Source organism: Rhinopithecus roxellana, chromosome 1 (genome assembly GCF_007565055.1).
Source record: "Rhinopithecus roxellana isolate Shanxi Qingling chromosome 1, ASM756505v1, whole genome shotgun sequence".
Taxonomy (NCBI): domain Eukaryota; kingdom Metazoa; phylum Chordata; class Mammalia; order Primates; family Cercopithecidae; genus Rhinopithecus; species Rhinopithecus roxellana.
In genome coordinates, this window is record NC_044549.1 from 198,410,598 (window position 1) to 198,434,497 (window position 23,900).

The 23,900-nt window shown below is 40.2% G+C and overlaps 1 protein-coding gene across 1 annotated transcript in view; it reads left to right on the forward strand.

The window, feature by feature from the left end:
• Positions 1–23,900, forward strand: part of KIF15 (kinesin family member 15) — an 89,237-nt gene that overhangs the window by 44,046 nt on the left and 21,291 nt on the right. Inside the window, exons 15-24 of the mRNA XM_010374378.2 lie at positions 90–231; positions 915–1,056; positions 6,170–6,367; positions 8,455–8,562; positions 9,335–9,440; positions 11,119–11,284; positions 20,512–20,662; positions 20,858–20,943; positions 21,937–22,006; positions 22,700–22,786. Coding sequence (XP_010372680.1) covers positions 90–231; positions 915–1,056; positions 6,170–6,367; positions 8,455–8,562; positions 9,335–9,440; positions 11,119–11,284; positions 20,512–20,662; positions 20,858–20,943; positions 21,937–22,006; positions 22,700–22,786 — 1,256 coding nt within the window. The remainder of the gene's footprint in view (positions 1–89; positions 232–914; positions 1,057–6,169; positions 6,368–8,454; positions 8,563–9,334; positions 9,441–11,118; positions 11,285–20,511; positions 20,663–20,857; positions 20,944–21,936; positions 22,007–22,699; positions 22,787–23,900) is intronic.

Here is a 23,900-nt window from a genome sequence, read left to right on the forward strand (position 1 = left end):
CTTGTGAATAGCCACTGCACTCTAGCCTGGGCAACATAATGAGGCCCTGTCTCCAAAAAAAAAGACTGAGATTGTTTTCTTATTAACAGATCAGCAAGGATTTTCTCCTAAAGCTCAGAAAGAGCCATGTTCGTTTGCAAACACTGAGAAGTTAAAAGCACAACTCCTGCAAATTCAGACAGAGCTGAATAATTCAAAGCAAGAATATGAAGAATTCAAAGAACTTACTAGGTAAAGTCTAAATACACATGCATGCACACTTACTTTCTTTTAGTGTTCATTTGCTGTAGTGTTAATATTGATAATTCAATTGGGCGTTTTACTTTAAATATTAAACTCTCATAAAAGCAACTACTTTGACATGAAGAAAAAGCATGCTTCTAGCTCTTTACTAATATATTTAATGAACTAGATAATACAGGTGTTTTAAGCAGTTTTTTCCTGTTGGGTTGAGAGTCTATTGAACTTACATAATAAATTATTTAAATTTAAATTTGGTAATCAGAGTTGTTAAGATTTTTAGGAAGTATAGGTTTATTAATATTCCTACTTGATTCTCATTATGTAAAAACAAAGATAAATCGCATTCATATTATAACTAAGATCAAGCTTACCCTAAAATATAAACAAATGTTTGGTTCAAAAATGACATATCACATATGGTATAATCATGGACTATTTGGACTTTTGAATTTGAGCTCTACCATTTATTTACTAGTTGAATCCCTTAAACAGTCAGTCTCTGAGCTGTAGTTTACCGAACTGGAGAATGAAGGGAATAATCTGAGAGAATAGAGAATATCTCTGATTTAGAGATAACTATAAAGTTATGTGAGAGCATAAACTGTAAACTACTCTATAAACGTTTGACATTACTTATTACCTGAAATACTCAGTTTTACAATATCTATTAGGAAAAGGCAGCTAGAATTGGAATCAGAGCTTCAGTCTTTGCAAAAAGCAAACCTTAATCTTGAAGACCTTTTGGAAGCAACAAAAGCCTGCAAGCGGCAAGAAGTTTCTCAGCTGAATAAAATTCATGCGGAAACACTTAAGGTAGGTCATCTGAACCATACTTCCATCTTAAATCACTGCTGTGTCATTTTGTTAGTAATGGAGTCTGTATGGTTTATCTCCAGATGCCGATGACATCCCATGCAGATAATTAACACCGGTGTCACACTGGTCCTTGGGTTGCTGCCAGCAACCCCACTGATGTATCCCCCCACGGGTAGGGTGGAGTAGGAAAGAATTCGGCATTTGGAATCAAATTTGAATGTGCTGCTAACCTTAGGCAGGGTTTCCTAACTTCTGAGCCTCATCTTTCTTTTCTCTAAATTGGAGATAAAAGTAATTTACTTCCAGAGTTTTAGTGTACTAAATGAGATAGATAAGCTCCCTGGTACCTTGTAGGTATCAGTAAAATGGCAGCTGTTGCTACAATGTAACATGTCCTCAAAGCTTTCAGTAGAATAGAAACCCTAAAGGGCAAAGACCACTAAGGGATCACAGGTGCCATTGGAAATAACATGAGAGGGTTTTGTCCTAAATAACCATATCCCTCATAAAAGAAAAACAAACAAAAAAAGAGAATGAACGACTGAGAATGAGGAGAGAGAAAGGAAGTACACAAGGAAAACAAAAGGTTGAGGAGGTGATGCTGATTTTAGTTTTTGTATCAAATTTTTGTGTCAAATTTTCTGAAGGTTAAAAAAATTTTTTGCCACACCTGGGTGTGGTGGCGCAGGCCTGTAGTCCCAGCTACTTGGGAGGCTGAGGCAAGAGGATCGCTCAAGCCCAGGAATTCAAGTCCAGCTTGAATTCAAGTTCTTTTTTTTCTTTTTTTGAGACGGAGTCATGCTCTTGTCGGCCAGACTGGAGCGCAGTGGCGCAATCTCAGCTCACTGCAACCTCTGCCTCTGGGGTTTAAGCGATTTTCCTGCCTCAGCCTCCCGAGTAGCTGGGATTACAGGTGCATGCCACCATGCCCGGCTAATTTTTGTATTTTTAGTAGAGATGAGGGTTCACCATGTTGGCCTGGCTGTTCTCGAACTTGTGACCTCATGATCCACCCACCTCGGCCTCCCAAAGTGCTAGCATTACAGGTGGGAGCCACCACGCCGGACTCAAGTTCTTTTCAATAAAAGAAAGAAGTAGAGAAGAAAGACAGAAAACCTTTCCTTATGTGTCTTAAAATATAAATAGATGTTTATTTATAATGATTATTTTTAGTAGTGGTGCTTTTCGTGTCACTTAATGGAAGACTAAGTAATTGTATTCATTTGAATAGGTAATTTATGTGACTGAAATTTTTCTTTTTTTTTTTGAGACGGAATTTTGCTCTTGTTGCCCAGGCTGGCGTGCCTTGGTTTACAATCTTGGCTAACTGCAACTTCCGCCTCCTGGGTTCAAGCGATTCTCCTGCCTCTGCCTCCCAAGTAGCTGGGATTCCAGGTGCCTGCCACCACACCCGGCTGATTTTTGTATTTTTAGTAGAGACAGGGTTTCACCATGTTGGCCAGGCTAGTCGCGAACTCCTGACCTCAGGTGATCGGCCCATCTTGGCCTCCCAAAGTGCTGGGATTACAGGTGTGAGCCACTGTGCCTGGCCTGTGACTGAAATTTTCAAAGATATAAAAGGTATTTAGTAGCAAATCTCTTTCTACAGCTTGAGGTGTGTGTGTGTGTGTGTGTGTGTGTGTGTGTGTGTGTGTGTGTGTGTGTTTTAAAGCAATGTTTTAGAGTTTGTCCTATGTCTGCAGGGGAAGAAATGTTCTCCCCTTTTTTGTTTCTGTTTTGGTTTTTGATTTGTTTTGGCAGTTGCTCAAGAATGTTATGTGGATATATAATGATTTATTCAACCTGGAAAATGCTGGGTTTTTTCCTATACAGGTAGAAATTTTAAGAAATTATTTTAAAATTTTGATTTATTTATTTTTGGTTTTGTTTTTTAGAGACAGGGTCTTGCTCTGTCACTTGGGCTGGAGTGCATTGGCATGATCATGGCTCACTGCAGCCTTGAACTCCTGGCTTCAAGCGATCCACCTGGACCCTCAGCCTTCCAGAGCACTAGGATTACAGGTGTGAGCCACCATGCCTGACCAGAATTTTTTTTTAATGTTGCTTTTTAAAAAAGGTGGCCTTTGAAATTTTTGTAAGAAATTACTGAAAAATACTTGCAGAATACTGCCAAATATTTTATAATTCCGTGTCTGTAGCCCCTTAGCACAATTATAGAGCTTGAAGCACCATGGCATTCTAGTCCTACTTCTTCCTTTTATGACTGAGTAAACAGGACTCAGAGGACTAGAAGGTTTGCCAAGAGCGGCATAGCAATTCAGAGCCTTTGTTGTTGTTTTAGTTGTGCAACTACTATATGAATACATTCTCTTTGTTTAAAAGAAATATACATATTTCAAGTTAAAGTTAAAATGCCTTTTCAGCATCACTTCCAATCTGGATCTAATCTAATCCTTTGTCCCCCCCAATTCCTGGAGGTAGTTTAATCCTTTTTCTTAGCATTTTTATACTATAAATATATACAGACTGAGAAAGCACATAGAGTTGTTTCCTAGATTGTTTATTTTGCTTTTTTTTTTTTTTTTTTTTAAAGAGTCATTCTTCATATGTTATTCCACAATATGCTTTTGTTAACTCAGGGATATGCCTTAGAGCTTTCCACATTAACTGGTACCTAGAGCCTCATTTGGATATGAGGCTCAAGGAATATGAGCCTCATACCGGTTAATGTGAGGCTCAAGGGATATGAGCCTCATACCAGTTAATGTAGAAAGATCCAAGGCATCTTCCTTGAGGGACAGAAGAATTATAGAGTTTGAATTATAGAGCTTGAAGCACCATGAAGGATATCCCCTTAAGGGATATGCCTTGGATCTTTCCATATTAACTGGTACCTACTTCATTTTAACCCTAGGTTTCTTTTTTTTTTTTTTTTTTTTTTTTTGAGACGGAGTCTCACTCTGTCGCCGGGGCTGGAGTGCAGTGGCCGGATCTCAGCTCACTGCAAGCTCCGCCTCCCGGGTTCACGCCATTCTCCTGCCTCAGCCTCCCGAGTAGCTGGGACTACAGGCGCCCGCCACCTCGCCCGGCTAGTTTTTTGTATTTTTTAGTAGAGACGGGGTTTCACCGTGTTAGCCAGGATGGTCTCGATCTCCTGACCTTGTGATCCGCCCGTCTCGGCCTCCCAAAGTGCTGGGATTACAGGCTTGAGCCACCGCGCCCGGCCTTAACCCTAGGTTTCTATGGCTTAAGTAGATGGTTTCGAGTGCATGCATTCTCTGGGGGTGGATTCCGTTAAAGGAGAATTGGTCATTTTAGGATGTCTTAGCATTTGAGTGAGTCAAGCTGAAGCTCCCTCCCAGTGTCTGTACCCTGTGCCTGCAGCATAGATGCACTCCTTTCCCAGCACTGTCCGCAGGAACTGACATTGTCAGGCTTGTTAATATTTGACCATCTGATGGGTAAAAAATGAGATCTTGCTGTTAAGGTTTTAATTCTCATTTCTCTAATTTCAAATATCCTTTCATATGTTCATGTCCATTTGTATATCCTATTCCCTGAAAAGAAAGAGCCCATTTTACTATTTTTTAAAATATTTTTCTTCAGATTTTATTTTTATGTAATAAGCATTTGTTAGGTATACTGCCAATATATTCCTCCATCATGTTGTTTGTCTTTCATCTTTGCATGTGATGCTTTTGTTATGTAGAAATTTTATATTTTTGATGTAGCCAGGTTTATTGGCCTTTTATCTTTATGACTTTTTTGTCTTTTATTTTGCTTTACATTGAGGTGTTTGTGTATCCACTGTTTTTCTTTTGAATGGTATGAGAAAGGGATTTAACTTAAAAATAATAATAATAATAATACAGCTAGGCACAGTGGCTCACACCTGTAATCTCAACACTTGGGGAGGCAGAAGCGGGAGGACTGCTTGAGACCAGGAGTTTAAGACCAGCCTGGGCAACATAGTAAGACCCTACCTCTGCAAAAAAAAAAAAAAAATTTAGCCAGGTGTGGTGGCGTGCACCTTTGGTCTCAGCTACTCCTGATACTTGAAATTTCCACAGAAAAATTATTCTATTTCTGGGCTGGGCATAGTGGCTCACGCCTGTAATTCTAGCAACTTTGGGAGGCCAAAGCGGGTGAATCACTTGAGGCCAGGAGTTGAAGACCAGCCTGGCCAACATGGTGAAACCCCATTTCTACTGAAAATACAAAAAGTAGCCAGGCGTGGTGGTGTGTGCCTGTTGTCCCAGCTACTTGGAAGACTGAGGCAGGAGAATCGCTTGAACTTGGGAGGCGGATGTTGTGGTGAGCCAAGATCACACCATTGTACTCTAGCCTGGGCAACAGAGCAAGACTCTGTCTCAAAAAATAATAATAATTCTATTTCTGGACTTTGTATTTCCTCCCAGTGTTCTATTTGAATGTACATAAGCTAATGTACTGTTTTAATATGTACTGTAATGTAATATACTATTTTAATGACCATACTCCCATACCCCTATGTATTTTTATATCAGATGGGGAAGTCTCCCTAATTTGTTCTTTTTTTATTTTTTTTTTGAGAGACAGGATCTCAGTCTGTCACTCAGGCTGGAGTGCAATGGTGTGATAATAGCTCACTGCACCCTAGAACACCTGGGCTTTGGGGATCCTCCTGCCTCAGCTTCCCAAGTAGCTGGGACTACAGGCCCGGGACACCGTGCCTGTAAAAATAATTAAAATGATTTTTTTTTGGTAGAGACAGGATCTCACTTTGTTGCCTAGCCTGGTCTTGGACTCCCGGCCTCAAGTGATCCTCCCCTTCTTAGCCTCTCAAAGTGTTGGGATTATAGCCATGAACCATCATGCCTGGCTTGTTCTTTTTAATTGTCTTGTCTCTTCTTGTACTTTTATTCTTTGTATGAAATTAGATATCAGCTCATTAAGTTTATTTTTAAAAATTGTATTAGGATTTTGCTTGGGACTGCTTTGAATTGATACATTTATTTCCACTTGGGCATTTTTATACTGTGTTTCAAGGACACTTTTTCCTTTCTTTTCATGAATAGTATTTCAATTTTATCCTCTCCATTCACAAAATTATTAAATATGCCCTTTTTAAATATGTGCTAATGTTTTCCATAATCATTTTTTGCTGCAGATTATAACTACACCAACCAAGGCCTGCCAACTTCGTTCCCGACCAGTACCAAAATTAAGCCCTGAAACGGGAAGCTTTGGCTCTCTGTACACTCAGAATTCTAATATATTAGATAATGATATATTAAATGAGCCAGTTCCACCCGAGATGAATGAACAAGCCTTTGAGGCCATTTCTGAAGAGCTTAGTACAATGCAGGTAATGTTTTGTTCTAGAAAAAATAAATAACTGGACATCCATTTAAATAAATTTGCTTTATTATTTTAATTCCCTGTAAGTTACAGTGTTCAAAAGTGCTTAGTAATAAAATCATATCTTTTTAAGTGTGGGTTTATAATCATTCCTAGATTGGAAATCAGCCCACTCTTGCATTTTGTTTCCACTTTGCAATCTTTAGCAAGTCATTCTCCATGGGCTTTGGTTCCCTAGTGTATAAAATGACCAGCTGGCCGCTAGCTCCAAGTTCCAGAACTGGTTTATATAGCACAGTGCTGTATCTGCTAAAGAAAGTTAGAAGAGGCCGGGCGCAGTGGCTCTTGCCTGTAATCCCAGCACTCTGGGAGGCTGAGACAGGCAGATCACATGAGATCAAGAGCTCGAGACTAGCCTGATCAACATGGTGAAACCCCATCTCTACTAAATACACAAAATTAACCGGGTGTGGTGGTACATGCCTGTAATCCCAGCTACTCAGGGGGGTGAGGCAGGAGAATTGCTTGAACCTGAGAGGCGGAGGTTGCAGTAATTTGAGATCACGCCACTGCACTTCAACCTGGGCAACAAGAGCCAAACTCTGTCTCAAAAAAAAGAAAGTTGAAAGAATCTTATTATTGTGGGGAAAAGAAAGAGAGATCAGACTGTTACTGTGTCTAAATAGAAAGAAGTAGACATAAGAGACTCCATTTTGTTCTGTATTTGAGATGCTGTTAATCTGTGACCCTACCCCCAACCTTGTCCTTGCAAGAGACATGTGCTGTGGTGACTCAAGGTTTAACGGATTTTGGGCTGTGCAGGGTGTGCTTTGTTCAACAAGTGCCTGAAGGCAGTATGCTTGTGAAAAGTCATCACCATTCTCTTAATCTCAAGTACCCAGGGACACTGCCAAAGGTCACAGGGACCTCTGCCTAGGAAAGCTAGGTATTGTCCAAGGTTTCTCCCCATGTGATAGTCTGACATATGGCCTGGTGGGAAGGGAAAGACCTGATCATCCCCCAGCCTGACACCCGTGAAGGTTCTGTGCTGAGGAGGACTAGTATAAGAGGAAAGAAGGCCTCTTGGCAGTTGAGATAGAGAAAAGCATCTGTCTCCTGCCCGTCCCTAGGCAATGGAACATCTTGGTATAAAACCCGATTGTATGTTCTGTTTACTGAGAAAGGAGAAAACCGCCTTAGGGCGAAAAGTAGGACTTGCTAGCGCAATGCTGCTCTTTATGCACTAAAAGGGTTTATGGAGATGTTTGCATATGCATATCAAGGCACAGCACTTTTCCTTAAACTTATGTCACAGAGGTCTTTATTCATATGTCTTACTGCTGACCTTCTCAGAATGATGATCCTATTATCCTGCTACTTCCGTTTTTCTAAGATAGTAAAGATAATGATCAATAAATACTGCCAGTGTAGGTCCTCTGTATGCTGAGCACTGGTCCCCTGGGCCCACTTTTTCTTTCTCTATACTTTGTGTCTCATTTCTTTTCTCAAGTCTCTCGTTCCACCTGAGAAACGCCCACAGGTGTGGAGGGGCAAGCCACCCCTTCAATTATAGATCAAATTTTAGACAGCTTTTAGTATATTTGAAATAACCTGAAATTTGATTATTCCAGAATTTTTATGGTTTGTTAATTTTTAAAAATAGGTTTTCTACTGTCCGGTAAAATTTGGAGTGGGCCAGACCACCCCAAACCCCAGTATTTTGTCCTTTCCAGGCCATGGAGGCCTTTCTGGTGAGGTAACTGCTGCAGCCCTGAGGAAGCTTCTTAGAAGTCTCAAGATGGCTCAATCATTTAATCCAGGATTTTAATTTTAATCACTTCTTTCCTTTGTATTTCAAAGTATCTACTTTAACGGACCACAAGTGTAAATCTGAAACATTAGAAATCATTTAGTATATAACCTTTTGATATTGTTTTCTGGCTCCAAACAGGCCTTTGATACCTTTGTTCATATGAAGTTTTGAATTTGTTTTGTTTTGTTTTGTTTTGTTTTGTCTTTAATGCAGAAGAAATGGTGGAATGTTTGAGAATTCCATTAAAAGAAATTTTGATGACTGAAGTTTTTGTGTTGCAGGAACAAATGAGTGCTCTTCAAGCCAAATTGGATGAAGAAGAGCATAAAAACCTAAAGCTTCAGCAGCTCGTTGACAAACTGGAACATCATTCTACCCAAATGCAGGAGGTGAGACCAAGAGCACAGCCTCAGAAAATGTATGAAGTACCCTCAAATGTTTCTTTGAGGAAACATCCTCAAGGATCCTCAAACATCCTTGAGTATGTATGAAACATACTCAGAGAGTATCACAGAAAGAAAGTGTTGCCACATGGCCTTAGTGAAGGCTTATTTGAGCTGTATTCTCTACCTTGTCACTTGGCATGCTGCTCTGATAATGAGACAGGCATGCATAGTCTGCACCTGGCTGACTTAGTCAATAATGCAAATGGATCCCTTGCTATGTGTTTAGAAGAAACCAAGATGGACTGTCCATGGCTTCGTAGTTGTTAATCCTCTTTACCGTAGTTCATGGGGACAGCCAATTATCTTCTGGTCAGAGACGTTAAAACTAGACTTTAAAAACAGAAGCAGGTTAATGAGGCCAGGCATGGTGGCTCACACCTGTAATCCCAGCACTTTGGGAGGCCGAGGCAGGTGGATCACCTGAGGTCAAGAGTTCGAGACCAGCCTGGCCAACGTGGCGAAACCCTGTCTCTACTAAAAATACAAAAATTCGCTGGGCGTGGTGGCGCATGCCTGTAACCCCAGCTACTCGGGAGACTGAGGCAGGAGAATCACTTGAACCCAGGAGCCGGAGGTTGCGTCACTGCACTCCAGCCTGGGTGACAGAGCAAGACTCTGTCTCAAAAAAAAAAAAAAAAGAAACAGGTTAATGATTTGGAGTGCGTCTTAGCATACCAGGATTCCTTTTCCAGTAAATTTATCTGTTTTCCCAAAGCTTTTCTCATCAGAGAGAATTGATTGGACCAAACAGCAGGAAGAGCTTCTCTCACAGTTGAATGTCCTTGAAAAGCAGCTTCAAGAGACTCAAACTAAAAATGACTGTAAGTTATTCTATCAGGAGCTTTGTGACTTGAAGGAATGTTGTAACTCAGTATCTTTTTACTCTTATTGATAAAGCTGTTCCTATGTTTTTGGATGGTTGCTGTGTTGTTGTTTGTTGTTTGATAACCAGACTGGAGTTTGCATGCAGTGGTAAGTAACAGTAATATATCATAAAAGGTAAATATCTCCATCATTGTCTACAAACAAATGATACAAATGTTTGCTTAAAGTTTTTTGTTTGTTTTTGAGACAGAGTCTTGCTTTGTCACCCAGGCAGGAGTCCAGTGGCATGATCTCGGCTCACTGCAACCTCCACCTCCCGAGTTCAAGCAATTCCCCACCTCAGCCTCCTGAGTAGTAGCTGGGATTACAGGAGTGCATTACCATGCCTGGCTAATTTTTTTCTTCTTTGGATGTTTTTTTTTTTTTTGAGACTGAGTCTTGCTCTGTTGCTCAGGCTGGAGCGCAGTGGTGGGATCTCGGCGGCTCACTGCAACCTCCGGCTTCTGGGTTCAAGCAGTTCTCCTGTCTCTGCCTCCCAAGTAGCTGGGATTATAGGCATGCACCACCAAGCCCAGCTAATTTTATTAGAGACGTGGTTTCGCCATGTTGGCCAGGCTGATCACGAACTCCTGACCTCAGGGGATCCACCCACCTCGGCCTCCCAAAGTGCTGGGATTACAAGCATAAGCCACCATGCCCAGCCTGCTTAAAGTTTTAAATAAGCTGTTTTGAAAATGAAGTGTCTTGAATTCATGAATGTTTTAATATTAGCAAAGCATAGGTTATATATTTGTATATGTTTGTAGATGTGAGAATATCATTTGATTCCCAATGTTTTCACTTCATTTTTCACTTCATTAAAGTACTTGCAGTGGTTTGTAATAAAGCTAAAACAAAAAGAGATAGCCATTCTGTTTTCTTTGAACTAAAAAGTTAACTAATACTATTTGCAGTTGTAATTGTCTTAGAAGACCTGAAGTGTTTGACCCATGTTGGAAAGTTTAGGCAAATTTCCAAGGGATTTTTCAATAACTAAGATGAGCTCACTTAAAATACATTATATCTTTTAATTTTTTTTTCTTATATTAAGAGTTTTGTTCGTTTGTTTTGAGACAGACTTTGTCACCCAGGCTGGAGTGCAGTGGTGCGATCTCGGCTCACTGTAACCTCCACCTCCCAGGCTCAAGCGATCCTCCCACCTCAGCCTCCTCAGTAGCTGGGACCACAGGTGCTCACCACCACACCCAGCTAATTTTTTGTATTTTTGGTAGAGACAGGGTTTTGCCATGTTGCTCAGGCTGGTCTCGAACTCCTAACCTCAAGCATTTTGCCTGCCTCAGCCTCACAAAGTGCTGGGATTATAGACATGAGCCACTGTGCCTGCCTTTATGTTAGGAGTTTTGAAGCACATTTTACAGGAGAAATCTAGCAAAGTCAAGTGACCTGTAAGTCAGGGACAGATGTTAACTCTCTTTCAGTAGGAATTTACCAAAAACCATGTGCAAGGGAGAGGAAGGAAACAGAAATCTCAGTGCTGCTAGGTACCCACCACTTAATTCTTCAACATTTTTCCTTAAAATAGTCTCTTCGACTTGATTTTGCTAATTGTGGGAATAGTACCTATGAAATTTGTCTGCTTTAAGAAACCTATTGAGGATATGTTTTGTTTTTTAGTTTTGAAAAGTGAGGTACACGACCTGCGAGTAGTCCTTCATTCTGCTGACAAGGAGCTTTCTTCAGTGAAATTGGAGTATAGTTCATTCAAAACGAGTCAGGAGAAAGAATTCAACAAACTTTCCGAAAGACACATGCATGTACAGCTTCAATTAGATAATCTCAGGTAGAGTTGTTTTCTTATGGTTTCAAGTTGCCTAATTGGCTGTAACCTACGACTGTTTGAAGTTACAAGTGTTAAACCCAACTCAAAGCAGTTAAACAAATAAAAAAGATAGTTTATTGGCTCCAATATTGGGAAGTCCCAGAGGTGATTTTAGTTTCAGGAACAGACTAGTCTGAGTCTCAAACAATATTGTCAGTGTTCTGTCTCTCTCAGCTCTGCTCTGCTCTATGTATTGCTCTTATTCCCTCCTATTATTGAGGTCCTTCTTCTATGTGACAGGGAACAGATTGCCTCACACAGCTCCATATTTTGGTTCCCAGCATAAAAACCCCTGTAAAGAAATTCTCTCTCCCAACAGCCATGTATTATCCCAGAGAAAATCTGAATTGGTTTTGCTTGAGTCATCTGCTCCCCTTTGGACTAGTCCCTTACCAGGTTTGAGATGGCACTGGCCCAACATAGAGTAATGTGCCTGCTCTGGAAGGAAAGGTGTGCTCTCACTAGAAGAAAGGACAGCGTAAGGTAAATAAACTAAAACAATAGTCATCACTGCTGTGCACACTAACTCTACAAAGGCTGGCTGATTGGTCAGTACTGGTAATCTTGACACAAATGTAATCTCACATGTAAATAGATTCTTCTTTGTTATTTACTGTTTCTTTTTTTCTTCTTGCTAATTTCAACCTTTTGTATAACATAACACTTTTTGACAATGTCTCCTGTGTCTGTAGCCATAATTTAATAATGGACATGAATGTTATACTGTGAATGTGATGTAAATGTAACTGTTTGCTCTGGAAAAGCTACTAATAGGCAGCCTTGAGTTTAATTTTTGTAGACATTACAAAGATTAAAATCTGTAGCTGTTGAGTGTTTTTTGGATATACAACCAGAAATTGAAAGAGAGGAAGAAAACTTGAGATGTGCAGGCCAGAGCCATCTATACATACATTTTTCCTTTTTTTTTTTTAATTATAAGATTCATTTCTATTTGTAAAATGAAAAAATGCGTAATTATTACTAATGAAATACTGACAATAGTTTCATTTTCATAACAGAGAAAGTGATGACATTTGTAACCTTTCCTTGCCATATCTCTATCTCACTGAATGTTGAATAGCTTGAGTTTTAGGCAAAATCCCATATTTATCTGCTGCTTCTTCCTTCTTTTTTTTTTTTTTTTTTTAATTTTTATTTTACTTTAAGTTCTAGGGTACATGTGCACAACGTGCAGGTTTGTTACATAGGTATACATGTGCCATGTTGCTTTGCTGCACCCATTAACTCATCATTTACATTAGGTATTTCTCCTAATGCTATCCCTCCCCCAGCCCCCCACCCCGACAGGTCCTGGTGTGTGATGTTCCCCGCCCTGTGTCCACGTGTTCTCATTATTCAGTTCCCACCTACGAGTGAGAACATGCGGTGTTTGGTTTTCTGTCCTTGTGATAATTTGCTGAGAATGATGGTTTCCAGCTTCATCCATGTCCCTGGAAAGGACATGAACTCATCCTTTTTTATGGCTGCATAGTATTCTATGGTGTATGTGTGCCACATTTTCTTAATCTAGTCTATCATTGATGGACATTTGGGTTGGTTCCAAGTCTTTGCTATTGTGAATAGTGCCACAATAAACATACATGTGCATGTGTCTTTATAGCAGCATGATTTATAATCCGTTGGGTATACACCCAGTAATGGGATCAGTGGGTCAAACGGTATCTCTAGTTCCAGATCCTTGAGGAATCACCACACTGTCTTCCACAATGGTTGAACTAATTTACACTCCCACCAACAGTGTAAAAGCATTCCTATTTCTCCACATCCTCTCCAGCATCTGTTGTTCCCTGACTTTTTAATGATCGCCATTCTAACTGGTCTGAGACGGTATCTCATTGTGGTTTTGATTTGCATTTCTCTGATGACTGGTGACGATGAGCATTTTTTTCATGTGTCTGTTTGTTGCATAAATGTCTTTTTTTGAGAAGTGTCTGTTTATATCCTTTGCCCACTTTTTGATGGGATTGTTTTGTTCTAGTAAATTTGTTTGAGTTCTTTGTAGATTCTGGATATTAGCCCTTTGTCAGATAGGTAGATTGCAAAAATTTTCTCCCATTCTGTAGGTTGCCCATTCACTCTGATGGTAGTTTCTTTTGCTGTGCAGAAGCTCTTTAGTTTAATTAGATCCCGTTTGTCTATTTTGGCTTTTGTTGCCATTGCTTTTGGTGTTTTAGTCATGAAGTCCTTGCCCATGCCTATGTCCTGAATGGTATTGCCTAGGTTTTCTTCTAGGGTTTTTATGGTTTTAGGTCTAACATTTAAGTATTTAATCCATCTTGAATTAATTTTTGTATAAGGTATAAGGAAGGGATCCAGTTTCAGCTTTCTACATATGGCTAGCCAGTTTTCCCAGCACCATTTATTAAATAGGGAATCCTTCCCCATTTCTTGTTTTTGTCAGGTTTGTCAAAGATCAGATGGTTGTAGATGTGTGGTATTATTTCTGAGGGCTCTGTTCTGTTCCATTGGTCTATCTCTCTGTTTTGGTACCAGTACAAGGCTGTTTTGGTTACTGAAGCCTTGTAGTATAGTTTGAAGTCGTGGTAGTATGATGCCTCCAGCTTTGTTCTTTTGGCTTAGGATTGTCTTGGCAATGCGGGCTCTTTTTTGGTTCCATGTGAACTTTAAAGTAGTTTTTTCCAGTTCTGTGAAGAAAGTCATTAGTAGCTTGATGGGGATGGCATTGAATCTATAAATTACTTTGGGCAGTAAGGCCATTTTCACGATATTGATTCTTCCTATCCATGAGCATGGAATGTTATTCCATTTGTTTGTGTCCTCTTTTATTTCTTTGAGCAGTGGTTTGTAGTATAGTTCTCCTTGAAGAGGTCCTTCACATCCCTTGTAAGTTGGAGTCCTAGGTATTTTATTCTCTTTGTAGCAGTTGTGAATGGGAGTTCACTCATAATTTGGCTCTCTGTCCATTATTGGTGTATAGGAATGCTTGTGATTTTTGCACATGATTTTGTATCCTGAGACTTTGCTGAAGTTGCTTATCAGCTTAAGGAGATTTTGGGCTGAGATGATGAGGTTTTCTAAATATACAATCATGTCATCTGCAAACAGGGACAATTCGACTTCCTGTTTTCCTAATTGAATACCCCTTATTTCTTTCTCTTGCCTGATTGCCCTAGCCAAAACTTCCAACACTCTGTTGAATAGGAGTGGTGAGAGGGGGCATCCCTGTCTTGTGCCAGTTTTCAAAGGGAATGCTTCCAGTTTTTGCCCATTCAGTATGATATTGGCTGTGGGTTTGTCATAAATAGCTCTTATTATTTTGAGATACATTCTATCAATATCTAGTTTATTGAGAGTTTTCAGCATGAAGGGCTGTTGAATTTTGTCAAAGGCCTTTTCTGCATCTATTAAAATAATCATGGTTTTTGTCATTGGTTCTGTTTATGTGATGGATTACATCTATTGATTTGCATATGTTGAGCCAGCCTTGCATGCCATAGATACAGCTGACTTGATTGTAGTGGATAAGCTTTTTGATGTGCTGCTGGATTCGGTTTGCCAGTATTTTATTGAGGATTTTTGCATTGATGTTCATCAGGGATATTGGTCTAAAATCCTCTTTTTTTGTTGTGTCTCTGCCAGGCTTTGGTATCAGGATGATGCTGGCCTCATAAAATGAGTTAAGGAGGATTCCCTCTTTTTCTGTTGATTGGAATAGTTTCAGAAGGGATGGTACCAGCTCCTCTTTGTACCTCTGGTAGAATTCGGCTGTGAATCCATCTGGTCCTGGACTTTTCTGGGTTGCTAGGCTATTAATTACAGTCTCAATTTCAGAGCCTGTTATTGGTCTATTCAGAGATTCAGCTTCTTCCTGGTTTAGTCTTGGGAGGGTGTATGTGTCCAGGAATTCATCCATTTCTTCTAGATTTTCTAGTTTATTTGCATAGAGGTGTTTATAGTTTTCTCTGATGGTAGTTTGTATTTCTGTGGGATTGGTGGTGATATCCCCTTTATCATTTTTTATTGCGTCTATTTGATTCTTCTCTCTTTTTTTCTTTATTAGTCTTGCTAGCAGTCTATCAATTTTGTTGATCTTTTCAAAAAACCAGCTGCTGGGTTCATTAATTTTCTGAAGGGTTTTTTTGTGTCTCTGTCTCCTTCAGTTATGCTCTGATCTTAGTTATTTCCTGCCTTCTGCTAGCTTTTGAATGTGTTTCCTCTTGCTTCTCTAGTTCTTTTAGTTGTGATGTTAGGGCGTCGATTTTAGATCTTTTCTGCTTTCTCTTATGGGCATTTAGTGCTATGAATTTCCTTCTACACACTGCTTTAAATGTGTCCCAGAGATTCTGGTATGTTGTGTCTTTGTTCTCATTGGTTTCAAAGAACATCTTTATTTCTGCCTTCATTTCGTTATTTACCCAGTAGTCATTCAGGAGCAGGTTGTTCAGTTTCCATGTAGTTGTGTGGTTTTGAGTGAATCTCTTACTCCTGAGTTCTAATTTATTGCACTTTGGTCTGACAGACAGTTTGTTGTGATTTCTGTTCTTTTACATTTGCTGAGGAGTGCTTAACTTCCAACTATGTGTTCAATTTTGGAGTAAGTGCGATGTGGTGCTGAGAAGAATGTATATTCTGTTAATTTGGGGTGGTGAGTTCTGTAGATGTCTATTCGGTCTGCTTGGTGCAGAGCTGAGTTCAAGTTCTGGATATCCTTGTTAACCTTCTGTCTCGTTGATCTGTCTAGTATTGAGAGTGGGGTGTTAAAGTCTCCCATTATTATTGTGTGGGAGTCTAAGTCTCTTTGTAGGTCTCTAACGACTTGTTTTATGAATCTGGGTGCTCCTGTATTGGGTGCATATATATTTAGGATAGTTAGCTCTTCTTGTTGAATTGATCCCTTTACCATTATGTAATGACCTTCTTTGTCTCTTTTGATCTTTGTTGGTTTAAAGTCTGTCTTATGAGAGACTAGGATTGCAATCCCTGCTTTTCTTTGCTTTCCATTTGCTAGATCTTCCTCCATCCCTTTATTTTGAACCTATGTGTGTCTCTGCCTGTGAGATGGGTCTCCTGAATACAGCACACCAATGGGTCTTGACTCTTTATCCAATTTTCCAGTCTGTGTCTTTTAATTGAACCATTTAGTCCATTTACATTTAAGGTTAATATTGTTATGTGTGAATTTGATCCTGTCATTATGATGTTAGCTGGTTATTTTGCTCGTTAGTTGATGTAGTTTCTTCCTAGCATCGATGGTCTTTACAATTTGGCATGTTTTTGCAGTGGCTGGTACTAGTTGTTCCGTTCCATTTTTAGTGCTTTCTTCAGGAGCTCTTGTAAGTCAGGCCTGTTGGTGACAAAATCTCTCAGCATTTGCTTGTCTGTAAAGGATTTTATTTCACCTTCACTTACGAAGCTTAGTTTGGCTGGATATGAAAATTCTTTTCTTTAAGAATGTTGAATATTGCCCCCCACACTCTTCTGGCTTGTAGAGTTTTTGCCAAGAGATCCACTGTTAGTCTGATGGGCTTCCCTTTGTGGGTAACCCGACCTTTCTCTCTGGCTGCTCTTAACATTTTTTTTCCTTTACTTCAACCTTGGTGAATCTGACAATTATGTGTCTTGGGGTTGCTCTTCTTGAGGAGTATCTTTGTGGTGGTCTCTGTATTTCCTGAATTTGAATGTTGGCCTGCCTTGCAAGGTTGGGGAAGTTCTCCTGGATAATAATATCCTGAAAAGTGTTTTCCAACTTGGTTCCATTCTCCCTGTCACTTTCAGGTACACCAATCAAATGTAGATTTGGTCTTTTCACATAGTCCCATGTTTCTTGGAGGCTTTGTTCATTTCTTTTTACTCTGTTTTCTCTAAAGTTCTCTTCTCACTTTATTTCATTAATTTGATCTTCAATCCCTGATACCCTTTCTTCCACTTAATCGAATCCACTATTGAAGCTTGTACATGCGTCACGAAGTTCTTGTGCCATGGTTTTTAGCTCCATCAGTTCATTTAAGGTCTTCTCTGCACTGTTTATTCTAGTTAGCCATTTGTCTAATCTTTTTTCAAGGTTTTTAGCTTCCTTGCAATGGGTTCAAACATGCTCCTTTAGCTCAGAGAAGTCTGTTATTACTGACCTTCTGAAGCCTACTTCTGTCAACTTGTCAAAGTCATTCTCTGTCCAGCTTTGTTCTGTTGCTGGTGAGAAGCTGCAGTCCTTTGGAGAAGAGGCGCTCTGGTTTTTAGAATTTTCAGCTTTTCTGCTGTGGTTTCTCCCCATCTTTGTGGTTTTATCTACCTTTGATCTTTGACGTTGGTGACCTGCAGATGAGGTTTTGGTGTGGATGCCCTTTTTGTTGATGTTGGTGCTGTTCCTTTCTGTTTGTTAGTTTTCCTTCTAACAGTCAGGTCCCTCAGCTGCAGGTCTCTTGGCATTTGCTGGAGGTCCACTCCAGACCCTGTTTGCCTGGGTATCACCAGCGGAGGCTGCAGAACAGCAAATATTGCTGCCTGATGCTTCCTCTGGAAGCTTCGTCCCAAAGGGGCACCCACCTGTATGAGGTGTCAGTCAGCCCCTACTGGGAGGTGTCTCCCAGTTAGGCCACACAGGGGTCAGGGACCCACTTGAGGAGGCAGTCTGTCCATTCTCAGAGCTCAGACACCATGTTGGGAGAACCATGGCTCTCTTCAGAGCTGTCAGACAGGGATGTTTAAGTCTGCAGAAGTTTCTGCTGCCTTTTGCTCAGCTGTGCCCTGCCCCCAGAGGTGGAATCTATAGAGGCAGCTGGCCTTGCTGAGCTGTGGTGGACTCCACCCAGTTCCAGCTTCCAGGCTGCTTTGTTTACCTACTCAAGCCTCAGCAATGGCTGATGGCCCTCTCCCTGCCTGGCTGCTACCTCGCAGGTCGATCTCAGACTGCTGTGCTAGCAGTGAGCCAGGCTCCATGGGCATCAGACCCACCAAGCTAGGTGCGGGATATAATCTCCTGGTGTGCCATTTGATAAGACCATTGGAAAAGCTCAGTATTAGGGAGGGAGTGTCCCATTTTTCCAGGTACAGTCTGTCACGGCTTCCCTTGTCTAGGAAAGGGAAATTCCCCAACCCCTTGCGCTTCCCGGGTGAGGCGACACCTGCTCTGCTTTGGCTCGCCCTCCATGGTCTGCACCCACTGTCCATCCAGTCCCAGTGAGATGAACCAGGTACCTCAGTTGGAAATGCAGAAACCACCTGTCTTCTGTGTCGATCCCACTGGGAGCTGCAGACTACAGCTGTTCCTATTTGGCCATCTTGCCTAATTCACATACATTTTTCTTAGGCCTGCCCAGTGGCTAAAGAAAAATAAATGAACATAGCATTTTAAAAATTGAGTGTTTTCTTATAAAAATCTATATTTCAGCATTCTGTAGCGAAATCATACAATTTGGTACCACTAGGCCCACATCCCTGCATGGCAGCATCAGTTGCTGCAAAACTCACTCCTTTCTATTTAGAAACAGAACGTGCTGTCTGGGTCAGCACAGCCTCCACCACCCTGTCCCATTTCCCCAGCACCAAGTCCACTTATCTAGCTCTCTGATTGGCCGGTAATGTACTTGAAGTGCAAGTGATGTAACACAACTCAAATTAGTTAAACAAAATAGGTAATTTATCGATAACTTATCACAGGTGCACTGTTGCCTTCTCTTACACTTAGCATTTGTTTTAACTTCTGAATCACTGGATCTGATGATCTTGGCCTCACCTCAAACTATTTTGTGTGATATTTTTTGAAGTCACTAATCTCATGGGATCTTAATTTCCTAATGTTTATATGTCAGAGTTGAACTACATCAAAAAATGTTAAGAATCCACTATATTTTGGTATGTACTTAAATTCTGTTTTCATCATTAAATACGTCCTAGGTTTGTTTGTTTGTTTGTTTTTGAGACAGTGTCTCACTTTGTCACCCAGGCTGGAGTGCAGTGGCATAAACATGGCTTACTGCAGCCTCAATATCCCGGGCTCAATCTGTCCTCCCCTCTCAGCTTCCCACATAGCTGGGACTACAGGCACATGCCAGTGCACCCAGCTACTTTTTCTATTTTTTGTAGAGACAGAGTTTCGCCATGTTGCCCAGGCTGTTTTCAAACCCCTGAGCTCAAGCGATCCACCCACCTCAGCTTCCCAAAGTGCTGGGATTAGAGGCATGAGCCACTGTGCCCAGCCTCTTCCTAGCTTTTTAAATACACTGAACACAATTTAACCTTCTCAGTGTCTCCAGTTTAAGTACATCATTTACTGGCCTGCTTGTATTCCACTGTGGCCTTCAGTGGTTGTTAAGGCCTCTGAATGAAACAGCACGACACTGCTACGTGTTTCTTGAATTATTTTGTCTACTTTATATATCTATATCTGTATAGTTTGTGCCATAAATGCGTAAATATGTTCCCCTTCCCTACCATCTGTTGCCCATGTATCTATTTTTAGCAACTGATTTATACCACTTTATGATTTGCTGCTTCTGCTCTGCTTTGAGTTAGTATAGCAGATATTCCATATATAATATATAATATTCCAGATATTCCATTATAATATAACCTTCTGTACATAAGCTAGGACATCTGTTTTGAATGATCCAGAGGTCAGATTGATTGTGTGGTAGTTCTTGGCTAAGTTCTGGATTCTTGGGGGTGCTACAGCTTACTCGAGGGAAATAAGAGGATGAAAACCAAAAAAAAGCAGTAATTATCTGCCAAAGACATTTTCTCTCTTGCTCAAATCAAAGTCACATTGTCATCTTGATGTTCCTAGAGCTGAGAGGATGTATGAATAGTTGGAGTTGAGCTATCAATAAAACTTGGAAATTAACAGCCAGTGCCTGGCTTACGTGAGGGTTAGGTCTGGAAACCCCTAAATGAGTCTAATCACTATAAATTGCTAATCAATTAAGCATGTCTGGTTGAAGCCATGGGGAGAGAATGAGGAAGTGATGCCTGCAAGCTAATGCTTCTACTTGTCTTTTCTGTTCCTACCAAACTACTCTGTGGTCCAGTGTGTCTCACATGTTTGTGCATTATGGACATTTCACACAGGTCCATAAGGAGCCTTATATCACTTGAGGCTTATGTGAGTTGGGAATGGGCTGTAGATGGGATAAATTGAAGTGCAGATGATCTGATTAATAGAAATACATTAAATGTTTATTTACCATTTTTAAAATATTTTCCTTATAAAGGTTAGAAAACGAAAAGCTGCTTGAGAGCAAAGCCTGCCTACAGGATTCCTATGACAACTTACAGGAAGTAATGAAATTTGAAATTGACCAACTTTCAAGAAACCTCCAAAACTGCAAAAAAGAAAATGAAACTCTGAAATCTGATCTGAACGTACGTTAAGAAGGGAATTGGTTGGTGAATTTGTCCTGCATCTGTGACTGTCCTTTTGAGTGTAGGACAAGGACTGTCCTTTCCTCCTTCCTTGCTATACTTGCCCACAGTGCTTGCCACATAGAAGGTACTTGACATGTTTGTTGACTGCGCATTACTAGTAACAGTTACTTAAAATCTAACGTTGTCTTTTAGAATTTGATGGAGCTTCTTGAGGCAGAAAAAGAACGCAATAACAAATTATCATTACAGTTTGAAGAAGATAAAGAAAACAGTTCTAAGTGAGTGCTATTTATGTTTTCTACTAGCATACTAGAATATTGTTTAATACCACATTCTTAATCTTGTTTTTTTTATTGCCAGTACCCTGTAAAGAGTTATTTTTTTAAAGCATTCCAAAAGGAACAGCAGGTTCTTTTGTATAAATGGCTATGTGGAGAAACTTAATTTTTCAAAACATTTAACAACTAGCTATAGTACTTTTAAATGAATAGGAATTGGTGGTAATCAGAACTCAGGGCCTTCTGTAAATAAATCACAGCAAATATATAATAAGATGACTTCTAACTATTCCTTTTATTATTGGAAGGAGGAGACAGATTTTTATTTCTGTGTCTACAAATCTTTTTCCACCAGGAATGTCCCCTAACAGGAATGCTGCCATATTTCTTCCCTCTTTCCAAATTCCTCTCCTTGGTAATCTCAGTGAATCTCCTCAATCACTAGGCTGAGAGTCACTCTAATGAGAAGAATTTGTTTATTCAGTAGGTACTTATGGAGCTCTTCCTATGAGGTCGATTTTCTTCCAGGCCCTGGTATACAGTGGTAAACGTAGAGCATACATCCAGTTGAGAGACAAGCAATTGACATTTACTCATTCATTCAAACATTTACTGATATCCAACAAGCCAGGCACTGATCTGGTGAATGCCAGAACATTTAGAGGTGAAACAGTGAACAAAAACATCCCTGTCCTCATGGATTTTAAATTCTAGCACAGGGAGACAGGTAATAAACAAATACTATATTATATATGTTATATTTAGGAGTACTGAACACTCTGAGGAAAAACAGTCATGGCACAAAAATGGGTTCTCATTGAATAATTGTTGAAGAAATGGGTTCAAATTTCTGATCCCCACTGGAAGGTAATGCCTGACACCAAGTGTGTGCCTAACAAAGTTCATTTGCACTTAATCTCTTCTGTACTAACAGATTCAGTTCCTGTTTTCACTGAATGAAGTCAGGGGTAAAAGATAATTCTTCTCTTCCAGAGAAATCTTAAAAGTTCTTGAGGCTGTACGTCAGGAGAAACAGAAAGAGATGGCCAAGTGTGAGCAGCAGGTAAATTTCCTATTACTCTAACTCTAGAATTTGAAGTTTATAACTTTTATTCCTGATCCCTAAAGAGGCTTATTATAAAAATGATTTCAGCTTGCAGATGTTGGAAATTAGTAAGAAAGAGATGGAATTTGGGGCTGGTTCTATTATTATTATTATTATTATTATTATTTTCTTCTTTTTTTAAGACAGTGTCTCTCTCTGTCACCCAGGCTGCAGTTCTGTGGCACAGTGATGGCTCACTATAGCCTTGACTTCCCAAGCTCAGGTGATTTTCACACCTCAGCCTCTCGAGTAGCTGGGACTATGGGCGTGCACCACTATGCCTGGCTAAATATTTGTATTTTTTGTAGAGATGGGGTTTCACCATGTTGCCCAGGGTCGAACTCTTGAGCTCAAGTGATCCACCTACCTTGGCCTCCCAAAGTTCTGGGATTACAGGCATGAGCCACCGTGCCCGGCCTATTGTTTTTCAACTCTTGTTTTTCTAACTCCCAGAGGGTTACAATAATAATTTGTTGGTAGTCTCCTGGTAGACAGCACAAAATCACTGCCTTTCAACCTGATTTATCATTTTCAAGTATTACTCCTAGCGTAGACTCTATAATATGAGAAGCTGCTTTCAACTTGTTTATCTGTGTATATGGTTAACTTTGATTTAATTATTCTTCTAAAAATATTTCTTTTTCACCATAGATGGCAAAAGTGCAGAAACTAGAAGAAAGCTTGCTTGCTACTGAAAAAGTGATCAGTTCCCTGGAAAAGTCTAGAGATTCTGATAAGGTTGGTAGAATTTGAAGCTACATCTTTCTGTGCATTTTCTTATAAATGCTAGTTTAACATTTTGTTCTCCTACCTCTTCTTGCACCCCCAGGGTGACCAATAGATAGTATGAATATTTCTGTATGCAGTTAGGCCTTGCTCATCTTCCAAGGTTGCTAGAGAATGAGGTCTTCCACTGAAGTTAATTTTCCATGTAACTTCAAGTACAAACTACTGTCACTTTGGATGGCAATGTTTCTAAAACGCATCCTACGGTTTTAACTAGGATGCTGATATTATTGTGACCCTTTCTTGTTGACTCGAAGTCCCATGATACAAATTTTCAAATCCCTGGTGTTGACTTTAACTAGAATAATAAAAATAGTATACATGTCCAAGTTTAAAATTAGGTATAAAATTCTTCTATGTCTAGCTCATATACATTCATAACACCAAAACAAATGATTAAATGAAATATGATAGACTGGGCACAGTGGCTCACGCCTGTAATTCCAGCACTTTGGGAGGCCAAGGCAGGAGGATCACTTGAGGTCAGGAGTTCGAGACCAGCCTGACCAACATGGAGAAACCTTGTCTCTACTAAAAATACAAAATTATCCAGGTGTGGTGGCACATGTAATCTTAGCTACTCGGGAGGCCGAGGCAGGAGAATTGCTTGAACCTGGGAAGCGGAAGTTGCAGTGAGCCAAGATCACACCATTGCACTCCAGCCTAGGCAACAAGAGCAAAACTCTGTCTCAAAAAAAAAAAAAAAAAAAAATTATAAAGCCATTAAAATATAAATTGATGCCAGGAGCAGTGGCTCATGCCTGTAATCCCAGCACTTTGGGAGGCTGAGGTGGGCAGATCACGAGGTCAGAAGATCGAGACCATGCTGGCTAACACGGTGAAACCCCGTCTCTACTAAAAATACAAAAAATTAGCTGGGCGTGGTGGCAGGCGCCTGTAATCCCAGCTAGTTGGGAGGCTGAGGCAGGAGAATGGCGTGAACCCGGGAGGTGGAGCTTGCAGTGAGCCGAGATCGCGCCACTGCACTCTAGCCTGGGTGACACAGTGAGACTCCATCTCAAAATTAAAAAAAAAAAAAAATATATATATATATATATATACTCCA